The 11,683-nt window shown below is 48.5% G+C and overlaps 2 protein-coding genes across 6 annotated transcripts in view; one reads left to right on the top strand and one right to left on the bottom strand.

The window, feature by feature from the left end:
• LOC109974666 (G-protein coupled receptor family C group 5 member D) overlaps window positions 1-3,492 on the top strand; it is a 4,185-nt gene extending 693 nt beyond the window's left edge. The window contains exons 2-4 of the mRNA XM_020624987.1: window positions 243-1,435; window positions 2,594-2,646; window positions 2,782-3,492. Of these exons, the coding sequence (XP_020480643.1) occupies window positions 316-1,435; window positions 2,594-2,646; window positions 2,782-2,871 (1,263 nt within the window). The 5' untranslated portion in view covers window positions 243-315 and the 3' untranslated portion in view covers window positions 2,872-3,492. The remainder of the gene's footprint in view (window positions 1-242; window positions 1,436-2,593; window positions 2,647-2,781) is intronic.
• A 3,115-nt stretch (window positions 3,493-6,607) lies between these two features.
• LOC109974624 (RNA binding protein fox-1 homolog 2-like) overlaps window positions 6,608-11,683 on the bottom strand; it is a 44,189-nt gene continuing 39,113 nt past the window's right edge. For 4 of the 5 annotated variants that reach the window (XM_020624921.1, XM_020624923.1, XM_020624920.1 and 1 more), the window contains 5 exons: window positions 11,541-11,652; window positions 10,625-10,667; window positions 8,595-8,695; window positions 7,880-7,955; window positions 6,608-7,655 (listed from right to left, as the gene is read on the bottom strand). In XM_020624921.1, coding sequence (XP_020480577.1) covers window positions 7,611-7,655; window positions 7,880-7,955; window positions 8,595-8,695; window positions 10,625-10,667; window positions 11,541-11,652 — 377 coding nt within the window. In that variant the 3' untranslated portion in view covers window positions 6,608-7,610. Of the gene's footprint in view, window positions 7,656-7,879; window positions 7,956-8,594; window positions 8,696-10,624; window positions 10,668-11,540; window positions 11,653-11,683 lie in introns of those variants that run through there. The other variant, XM_020624924.1, reaches the window with a different exon arrangement.

Raw genomic sequence — 11,683 nt, 5'->3', positions numbered from 1 at the left:
GTTGCGGCTGTTTTTCCTGCAGGGTTCGGCCTTGGCTCACTCACTCCTCTGCCTTGTCCTGGCTTGTTTACACACTCCCTCCTCCTGTTCGCTTTGCTGGAAGCTCTCTGCCCTGTCTCCTTTTCCACGCTGTGACTCCTGTGTTATCTTGACTTTCATCCATCCACAGCCTCTGAGCTTATTGAAACTCTTCCAACAGTTCGAATGCACTGCCTCAAACATACGCGTGCCTTTTGTTTCAGGAGAAAAGAGCTGCCATATCAGAGGACAGTTAAAAGGAGGGGCTGAGCCTTCCCCCAGATTACTACAAGGAAAATGGTGTTTTTACCCAAGAAGCACAAATTCCTTCTCCCCCTCCTCCTGTGTGTCCTCCTCACCTGTCTGTGCCAGGCAGCCAACACCAGCTCAGCCAACACCCCAACCGCTTCCTCTGCCTTCTCAAACGATACTTCCCTGAAGGGCGTGCCAGGCTGTGGCACAGGACTGGACCCCATCTACAGGTACCTGTGTGACCGCCGGGCAGCGTGGGGGATCGTGCTGGAGACCCTGGCCTCCTCAGGCTTCCTCTTCACCATGACTCTCCTCTTGGGCCTGCTGCTCTGGTCCCTGTGCATCTGCAGTGCCTCCCGGCACCAGCGCAGCAGCATCGCAGCCATGGTTACTTCCATGTCCTTGTTCTTGTTGGCCACAGCTGGGATCTTCGCCATCACCTTCTCCTTCATCATCCGCCTTACCCCACAGACCTGCGCCACCAGGATCTTCCTTTTCAGCGTGCTCTTCTGCCTGGCCTTCTCCTGCCTATTGGCTCGCCTCCTGGCTCTGCTGGGCTTCACAGCAGCCCAGGGCTGGAGCGAGCCTGCCATAGCCCTGGGGCTCTTCACCGTGCAGGTGATCATCTCTGCCGAGTGGCTGATCCTTGTGGTGGTCCGGGACAACAACCCTTGTGAGTACAGCCCCAAGGAATTTGTCATGCTGCAGATCTACGTGCTGTGCCTCCTGTTTATCAGCTTGATCCTCTCCCTGCACTTCATGTGCCGCTCCTGCTTCACACACAGCTACAGCTACAGCTACACAGGGCCCATCAACCAGCAGGGCAGGCAACAGGCCATGGTGCTCTGGCTCACCCTGCTGCTCTCCGCCTGCATCTGGGTGGTGTGGATCACCATGCTCACCAGGGGAAACCCTGAGCTTGACCGGCGCCCGCAGTGGGATGACCCGGTGCTTAGTATCGCCTTGGTGGCCAACGGCTGGGTGTTACTGATGGGGTACGCCTTGTCGCAGGTCGCCTTCCTCTGCAGAGGGGGGGCCAAGTCCAAGGATATCCCCCTGAGCTTTGTGGGCTGGACCAGCCCCACCGCTGACACCCCAGAACTGGGCGGTCAGAAGGAAGGGAAGGAAAATGGAAGCTTTGAGAAAGACGGAGAAAACAGGAGAGGTGAGAGACATGTGTCATGCTGAAGCTCGATGTAGGGTTCGAAAAGAGTCAGGGCTGCAATTAAGTACTACTGTCATTAGTGGTTAATCCGATTTGTTTATCGATTAATTCATTTAATTGCTTTGGTCAATGAAATGTCAGATAGAAGAAAAATCCACATCATAGATTCCCAATGTAAGGTCCAAGATGACATCTTCTGCTTTTTTCTGGCCAACAGTCTGAAAACAGTCAATTTACTATTTTAAAGGACAAAGAAATTAAGTAAATATCCCCTTTTAAAGAGACGACACTGCTGTGGACCGTTTGTCTTAAAAATAACTGAGATTAATTAATCATGACTTAAAGCACGATCTTTCCCCTGCTTATCTGCTGGGTCTTCTTCACATGAACCCTCGAGAGGGCCTTACATAATCCATCCATATAGGTCATATCAAAACCACAAATATGACCCCCAGGACCTCCAGAGGTCACTTTGCTCGCTACGGTCCTCAGCAAGTCTTCTACCAGCCCCTGACCTTAGCACAGGGGCCCAGGGCCCGACCTCAGCGTGGGGCCCTGCCCCTGACCTCGGCGAGGGGCCCTGCCCCTGACCTCAGCACGGAGCCCAGGGCCTTCTCCTGTGCTGCACCACAGTTCTTCTCCCTCATATTTGCTCATTAGATGCAGTTACTGAACTTAAGACTGCAATAAAACTTAAATTTTCAAATTAGCATATTCATTATAATTGCACTGGAATAAATAATTCAGCGCTGATTTTCAGGTTTTATTGCTAATGATATTTTATTATTAATGCTTGATTGTAATTTTATATTGGGTTACTTACTTTTATTGACTGATGTAAAGTGACCTTGAGTGTCCAAATAAAATGGATCATTATTAATTTTCTGCTAATTCAACCATCAATCCATCAACTGAATATTTCAGCTCTGAAAACAATAATTCATTAAGGAAAAGAACTTATAAAGGTCACTGCCCCCCCAATACTACACGTCCCAGTCAAAGTGAGTCCAACCAGCAGCTCCAGACTCACTGAGCAGTCAGAATCAACATGGAGCCCGTGTCCAGCATTAGAACAAGAGCTCAGCTCTCACTGTGGCCCTTTGTGGTCAACTACATATAATGATCTGATCATTACTGAATCATGTGTCCCCCCTTCAGGCAGGAGAACCGAGCAGTCGCTGAAGTCGCCCTACGATGGATTCTCCGTGAGAGTGAGTAATCCTAGAATTAATCATCGTGACCTTTAACCACTGGGGATCTTTAGGGGGAGTCACATCGTTATTAAAGCACAGTTTATCACGGGGATTCATTGCTCCGACATGAACGTGTGTTTATGTGCATTTCAGGAAATCGACCCCGACAAAGACTACACCATTCCTCGGCCTCAGCCCACCAACTACGCGGAACCTTATGATGAATATTATGGACAAGAATAAAATCAACATGCACATGAACTGAAACCAAACCCAAAGCTGAGCACGACCCAACCCTTCTGTATTTCAAATGCTCGGCACAAAACTGCTTTTTGTTAATGTCCTCATGCAAATGTAAATATTTGTGTAGCGTTATAAGAAATGTTTTAACAGAACTGTCAAACCCCCTGTCCCGAAAAGAAACGACTCAGCAGTGTGACTTTCACCAGGGAGGCTGGAAGTGTCCAGGGTGCAGCCTTCTTCTGGCGAGAAATGCACATCACAAATGCTTAGTGATGATGGTGTGTGTGTGTGTCTGTGTGTACACTGTGTGCTAGACTGGGGTGGCATGTAATCCCTGAGGTGATGGAGGCGGCGTGAAGCTGCAGAAGCATCTGTGAACGGTGGAGAGGAGGGATGAAAGGAGCGAGACGGGAGGAGAGGGAAGAGGGAGATAAACTAAGATGAGGCAGGAGGAGGTTAGGACAGGAAACCCGCCAGCTCTGGAGGGGTGGGGTGGGGGGGTGCCATCCCCGATTAACATCCTCGTGGTTACGGTGACATCCCAGCTCCTGGATGCTGTGCTGCAGCAAAAACAACACACGTTCTGTGTATATGGACAGATACAAGATTTGTCAATAAAATGTTCACCAACAACAGCCTGGATCTGTTTGTAATATCCTCACAATGTGCACAGATGGTGCACCAAAGGCCAGCTCCTCTCTCCAGCAGAATCTGCGCCATGCCTCCAGGCACCTGCTGCAAACTGGAGCTCCACCACGCAGAGCAGTGGTAGCACCACTTTGTACCAGCAGGGGGCAGTGTCTCGGCCACACTGACCCAACTCAGGCAATATACAGCCTGGTTAAAGATGTGTTCTCGTTATTATGGATGGATTACTGAGCGGGCCCCCTGAACCAGAGCCTGTCTGAAAGAGCTCGGTTACAAGACCAAAGAGATGCAAAACAACCAGAAACAGAAACAGTTAGCTGTGTGTTTTTCAGTCTGGGGTCCAGTATAGAGGGAGGTATTATAATGGTCATCATATTGTTTACACAGAAACCTAGCATCACTGTTCAACTCTACAGTTTCATATTGACCGAGGTCACGATGGTGTGCTCTGCACTTTCCCTCCACAGTGACTCTGCCATTCACAAAGGTCAGTTTCTCACTTCAGCAGAGATGCAATCTTCACTCATCCCCCTCTTATCAGCCGGCCTTCAATGTATTCTTCCAATTAGTCTGACTTCAATTACTCAGAGAGTGCACACCATCAAATTGACAATTGGCCTCTTGTGCATTAGAGCAATTAGCAGGGATATGAGGTTTCCTGCCACATCCAGCCTATTTACAGCCATTAACTCCAGATGCAATTAAAGATTGTTCCAGATTGTTCCCCCTTGGCAGCAATGAGAAAGTTGGAGGTGGCAGAAGAGCTTACAGAGCTTGTACCAGAGGAGCAAAAGGTGCAACCCAGTCAAGCAGTGTAAATCCTGTTGCCTCCATCCATCACCGTCCATCGCCGGACTGAGCTGATGCACCACCGAGAAGTTTCTGGACAGTCAGATTCCTGTTCAGCTGGTCGCAACAATGCTCTGACCTTTCACACTGGGGTGAATCAAACACCGTCTTCTGATTGGACAACCTCATTCAAACCAAACACTGGAAAGATAACGATAAGCCCGACACCATTATGGGAAGAGAATGACATCATGGACACCAGCTCCTAAGTCTAGGGACTGGACTGTGGAGAGCGGGCTCCATCAGCTCCTGGTGATCGGTAGGTGTGAGTGTTTGGGACCACACTGTAGGAAGTGTTCAAAGACCAGTATAAAAACCAAACAGTTTATTTATTATATACATTCAATAATAATGAAGAGAATAAACAAGGCAGACACAAGGGTGGCAAAGTAAAACACTGAAAAAATACGTCACTGAAAAGAAATCACTCGTATTAAATGAGCTTTTAAGAGCATGTGACAAAAAACCTCCACATGCAATTGAAACCCATTTATGAAATCCCTGTACAAAAATCCCACTGGGTTTGACTGGAGTGCAGGGTGGGGAGAGGGGGGGGTCAGCGGCTGAGGAGAACGTCTGTGTCGCTGCTGCACAGCTCCGTCCTCAGGAGACGAAACCAGGCAGGCCACCTCCACAGCAGCTGTCCCAACCGGGGAGCGAGGTGGAGGTAAATGGGCGCGTCTGTGGCCGGGTTCACAATAATACTTTGCACCAGCGTCGTCTCCATCACCAGCTCTCCCAGTGAAGCTGTCACTGGTTTACAGCAGCCCACAGGATCCACCCACACCTGCTGACTGGTGATTACTACGACACGGCTGCAGAGGCAACCCCCCCCACGGAGCTGCTTCTCCCCCTGCTGCTGTGTGAACACCCCACCCTCCTCCAGCACTAGGATTTGAATTCATGCACAAACGAAAAGCCCGACGCCCTTCCCCTCTCACAACAGCATGCATAGCAACACTTCTGATAATACTTATAAGGAATAAGAAGACAAAAAAAGAGGCAATGCGCACCAAAAATACTCACTGGACCTACTGCACATGGTTTTCACAATCATACAAAACGATGCAACCCTCCTCATGCTGCCCGCGCCACCCTGAGCGACTGTGCCCCCCATGGGAAAAGCAAACCCAAAGACAGTGGGCGGTGTTGTCCTGTTGGCTAGTGATGACCAGCTCAGCCTCTCACCTTCACCGCCACAGTGTCCTTCTACCACCCACACATTGTTCAGAAGGCGGGCGCTGCTGGACCACAGGGCCCTCTCCACATTGTGTGGATGCCCCCCACCCCCCACAGATTTGGCCCTGCTGGCAAATGCAATCTAAAAAATATCCTCTCACGTCCACCTCTGTCTTCCTCTTGACTCCACCTCTTGTTCCGACTTCCCTCGTCTGCAGCAAACACCTCTGCATCACTAAAACGAAGCCAATAAATCAGCGTGTGGACTCAATTAAACTGAACTGGGTTGTTTTGTTTGCAGGTCAAAATTCCCAAATTGCTGCAACCTTTCAAACCCATCCTGCGTCTTTACTTCAATGACATTTCTCAGGGTGCTGTACTGAAAAATACAACTTCAGACCACAGATAAAAAACTGAAAATAAAGTAAGAGGCAAAGAAAACTGACCACAAATATAAGAAATACATCAGGACCAAAAATGTGCTTTCTTCAGAAAATCTTTGGAACCAAAAAGGCAAATAACAGCAATAACAACATAGTGAGAGTATACGGGTCAGAGAACTGCCAGTCCGACTGTTCAGAGCCAATCGGCTCAGAGAGTGTGATTCAAAATGACTAACCGATGTGGACACCTAGTGAAAAGAATGAATATAAATAGACCATTCTCATTACTTCATGACTGCAGTCTCTCTGTTTCACTGGATTCTAGTCGGTGCTCTTCTGCTGAGTGGAGTTCAGACACCGTGTCCACGCACAGAGCGGCTCCGCCTGCAGCCAGGAGGGGCTCGGGCTGACCGCCACATGATTAGCCTCCCACTCTCCTGCTTCCAGTCCGCTCTGCTAAATCTACTTCCCTCGTGTTGCGATGGTCCTTTGTCCGTCGGACCCGCTCCTCCTCTGCATCGCTGCTACAGCTGGAATGTCTGACGGCGGAGGACGCACAGAGAAGTGCATCCAGGCCTTTTTTTGGAAGAAGTACTACGAGCAGATTGAGGGCGAGCCTTAGAGGGGAGGCAGGCGGAGCTCTCCAAATGGACATAACATACAGGGTCTGTTCATAGCTGCAGTGAAAGTGTAGTGTTGCACCCATGGTACTAAATGGAATATGTGCAGACCAGCAATAAGGACAGATTCATGGCTGTGTCACTGAAAATAACGATGTCAACGTGTCCACGTTATATATAATGACAAGTCTATGCAGCTTCTCCTCAATGGCAGCAAAACGACAAACTGAGGTAATGCAGAAAAAACAAAGTCGCTTTTTGTTTTCCTTGTCGATTTCACACTTGTTCTGGAACCTTTTTTCTAACTTTCTGTTTCCTCTTACAGCGGGGTTGTGTTGGCAAACGCTGGACTTCCTCCCATGTCAGGTTGTTTACAGTTGTAGCGGGCTCTGTCAGCCAGACGCTCCCAGGTCGGCTCCGACTCAATGTTCAGTTTTACTCACAAATCCTCTGTCTGTATCACACAACCAGAGTTTGATTCATGATTTCCTTCTTATACCATGATGCTAAACCAGAGGGATGTGTCTTTAGCTTTGCACCAAGTGTTTAGTGTTTAAAAGTAGGACTACTTTATCTTATTGATGCTGTGCTGTGGCAGGTCTGTCATCTGGTCCAAAGACACATGTAGAGGAACCATATACTTGGCGTTGAATGGAAACGTGAGGCCGTACGGGGCAGTGGGTGTACTGTAAGTTCAAAGGGTTGCACTGTGCAGGATCACACAGGAACAGTAGTTTCTCTCCCTCCGGGTCTCATAGTGTTTCTAAAGAACGTCCTAATTTGTGCCCCGTAGTTCAGCGTAGTTAGCTCCGGCTTTTTATGTGGGAGACACTCCTGGCAGTGTCCATGTCAGCGACAGAGAAAAGAAACAGTTCGAGCTGATGATGTGGCAATGACCTGTCTCGCCACAATAACAAAGAAACAAAACAAGAGAAACAAAAACCCTGTGACTTGTCACTATAGTCCGCCTGCAGAGAAATGGAGGGGAGCTCCTGCCAGACAAAGAGCTGGGAAAAGGGTTTTGGAGCGATGGGAAATTCCGTGGGTGTGATTTGTGGTTTTAGTAAGGAGCAAACCTACTGTATCCGGCCCGATATAAACTGGCCTGGAAGAGACAGAAGGGACAACAGAGTCAAGTTACAGCTCTTCATTGTTGCAGTTGTGAGTCATCTGTAAAATGCAGCTGGTTCATATTTACATTTATTTATCCAAGACTGCAAATGTGTACATTTATTAACATGCACACACCCTTTGCACACCTACTACCTTGTATTGTGTAAAAACCTGTTTAAAAGTACTTTCATGTAGAGCGTGTGTCAGTTGTCTCACCATGGCTCCCACTCCATAAGCAGCAGCAGCTGGAGCTAAAGCGTGGTAGGGATCTGTAGTGTACACCCGGCCGTAACTAGAAACACAAACACAACACACAGCGCATTACACAGCTGAGTGATTCTGACCAGCTACCCTGTGGCCTTTCTGACCATGTTGTTTGTTCACATGCGCCTGTGTGCATCTAAAGCTAAGCTGTTTGTTTTGGTAGCATTAGCCACCTAGCATGGTCAGGATTTTACCTTTGTATTGAATTAATATGGTTTTAATTTGAGACTAATTGGAGCTTTGTGTAACGTCAATGCTTTGTGTCACATCAGCAGTAACCAAAGTGTTCTACTGGACTGATTTATGATTAGTCAGCTAACACTAGCTTCAGACTAGAGGCTGCAGTTTGCACAGTTTGTCCCAACCAGGCATCTGTAGTTTACGTTGGAAACAGGACATGATGGGAGGGGCAGAGAACGGTTAGGAGCTGTTTGTGGTGCCACTTTGTTTTGAGACTAACTAGACCCTCTGGGTTAAAAGACAGTAGGCAGAGTAGCTTTCAGTTTTACCGTTATCCATCCATAAATACTGTTGCTGAGCATTTATGCCCTTTTACATCTGATTTCCCTGTGTAATCAAAGAACAGCGGAGAAGAGTCTTCTGTGCCAAAACTGCATCTCAGCAGCTGTGTGTCTGTTTGTTGATGTGTGTCCTGGGTTGACCTCACCTGTCGCTGTAGGCGGCGGCTGCAGCAGTCGCTCCAGTTACTGCTGCGGGCTGGGCGTAGCGATAGGCGGCAGCGGCGGCCGCAGCAGCAGGGTAGCCTCCCTAGAGACACATGCACACACATACAACAGAACTAAATCACATGACTATGAGGAACAACACAGAGGTAAGGTGTGTGTGTGTGTGGGGGGGGGGCTCCATACAGCAATGCATTATACTGTAATTTAATTCCACAAAACAGTTATATATAAATTTGGGTAATTTTAAAGGGTAATTTTAAATACAGTCTGTAGATGATTAATGTGTTAACAATAAATACAAGCAATGTGTAAACTACAGATACATTTCACAAATCATTTTCCTCTTATTCAGAAGAAAGTGACTTGTTCCTAACAATAAATAAAGTATACTGCATTTCTCTATGGGGAAAGGGGGGGGTGGGGTGGAAGTATTTTATCGGTAAGACACGGAGGAAATTGGACTGTCAAGGTTGTATTATTACCACTAAGGGCGACTGGGAAGGTGAAAACAGTGGAAGACAAAATGTTCACACAGCTGAGGCCATATAGAAACCTCAGTGTCTCGTCAGAGGATTCAAGTAATGAACAAATATGTCAACAGCTTGAGGAGCCAGACATATTAATGACAAAAACAGCATTTGTTATTATTGTTGGTGATCTTTCCCGGGGATCCGGGAGAAAGAAAACACAGAGGAAGATGGAAAAAAAAAAGTCATACACAAACAAACACACCCACACAAGCCTGTACTGACACTAAAATCATCTCCTCGCACCGAGACTGCATGCATGACCCAAAATTACACTTCACACCTACGCAAATGAAAAAAAAAAAAAAAAAAAAACACCTCCACTGCATGAGGACCTGCGCTTGGATCAGAACAGAGCACAGCAAAGGCCAACAGAAAGACGCCGGCATTCTCCGAGACGCCTGCAGGACACGGAGCAGTGGCGGAGGGGCGGGGTGGGAACAACAGGGGTGTTAGGGGAGAGAGCAAGGCCTTCTGGGTGAGTGGAGGGAAAGGACGACACGCAGCAGTAATACAGTACGTCTGCATGCAGCAGCTGATCAGCACATGCTTCAGTAATCATCCTGGGAGGGGTCAGGGTGGTTTAATTCAGAAAGAGGCCATGTTCTCCGTTTCAGAGCGTCTCGCGCCCCAGGGTAACACCGGCTGCACCCAGCAGCCTCTAGTTTATATAATAATGTGTTTGTATTTTATGTTTCTGAAGGTGTGAGTTTGGCCAAGATAAGGATGGGCGTCGTTTTTCTGCAAAACTAGCCAACCAGACAAAAGAGACCAGGTTCTCTTTTGAACAAACTGGAAGGAAAAAAACAGACTCAGCACAATTTATTAGTCGAGTCCACAAACAAAGCCCTTCCCCGCCATCGAAAACAGTGCACATTTCAGTGAGTTAGTAGGAAAACAAAGCAAAATTCAAAGCAGTGGTAATTTACTTTTGATAACAACTAAAAGACAACATGTTCCAGGTCAGATCACAAGATGATTCATAGGATCAGGGGGTAGTACAGTAAAACAATGCACACTGTGGGGTTGGAGTCGAGTTGACCCTACCTGAGCCAATCTGGGACTAAGGACTGAGTCCTGAAACACTAGTCTATAGAGAGAACAGAAACAGCCGTTGTCAACCTGGATACACACACGCTTTGTTGGCACACTCGCACACTGACACACGCTGCCACATCTGCCCACAGAGCAGCCTTTGTGCTGGAGTCTGAGACCCTCCATCCCGTCCCTGAGATCACATGACCTGTGTCGACCCAATTTATTTTTTATTATCATCACAATAAACGGCGACCCTAAGGCGAACAGCACTATGTGTCATTAAGGACGTCGTGCTTCACCGCGGGTCCATTCATCGTGACGCAGGCGGCTCTGTGCGGCACGTGGCCGGACGCACATGCAGATTCACCCCAGAGGAGAAAAGAGCAGGAGAAAGGCGTGAGGGGAGGGGCGGGGAGGGTGTGTCGGTGGGAGGTCAGTTTACTTACATACAAGTCTGCGGCTCCGTAAAACCCATCCTGATACACCACACTGAGAGAGGAAGAAGACAGGAGAGATGGGGGGAGGGGGGGTGCAAACGAAGTGGTGCACAGTCCCACAAACCCGTGTGGATGAACGTCACGGCACAGCGAAACAGAGGGGGGAACAGGAAGGGAGGGGGAGAGAGAGAGAGGTTACTTCACACCCATGCAGCATGCAGAGGAAATACAACTTCCATTTAAGCTCCAACCGCAAACACTCGACAGACCTGTGGGACTGATAGATAACGTTCAATGAGCCGAAATGAGCCCATAACCTGCTCCTGTTCCCCAGCTAAGGGGAAATCAGGGCACTAAAGGGGACTGTGTATGGGTCACGTTCTGGGAGGGGCAGTTTTCAGTTGAGCACATATGGACAGGGTATTTCCTACAGCCCCGGTCTCATCGTGTTTGGCTTGAGCTGAATGCCATCATCACGGTACAAGTCCATTCGCCAGTCATTTGATCTGAATATCACAGCACAGCAACAACATGCACAGCACACACACAGTGAATGGGAATAATCTGTAGTCTGTGAGCAGGCTGGTGTTTGTGTGTGTGTGTGTGTCTGCAGATGCCGGTGTCTGCATGTTCATTCATCAGTGCGATCCCATCAGTGCATCCTACGCCACTGAATAGCCTGTGAACTGACAATGTGCTGCTAAAGGCAGTGAGGTGTGAATAATGTCTGAGCACAGCTGCACTAAACAGAGACCTGCTCAAATAGAATTTGGGAAATGACTCTGACAATGGCGTTCACAAGGTGCCAGGCACTGGACTGAACATTACTGTTAAAGTTCCAAGTGTTTTCTAGGAAACGGTCTGGTACAGCTGTGAAGTGTGTGAAGTCAACAGCCCTTGTTTATGAGCAGCGTGTCCCTCTTACCCGGGGTAGGCAGGGATGGCAGGCTGAGGCACAGCAGCCCGCACGGCGCTGTAGAGGGGCCGACCCCGACCCCTGAGGTGAGCCCCGCGAAACGCTGCTGCTGCTGCTGTGGGGGCTGGTGGGGGCGTTGGGTGTGGGGAGGG

This window comes from Monopterus albus, unplaced genomic scaffold, assembly GCF_001952655.1.
Source record: "Monopterus albus unplaced genomic scaffold, M_albus_1.0 scaffold342.1, whole genome shotgun sequence".
NCBI lineage: Eukaryota > Metazoa > Chordata > Actinopteri > Synbranchiformes > Synbranchidae > Monopterus > Monopterus albus.
The sequence above is the reverse complement of the archived record's forward strand: the minus strand, read 5'-3'. Positions and strand labels throughout refer to the sequence as shown.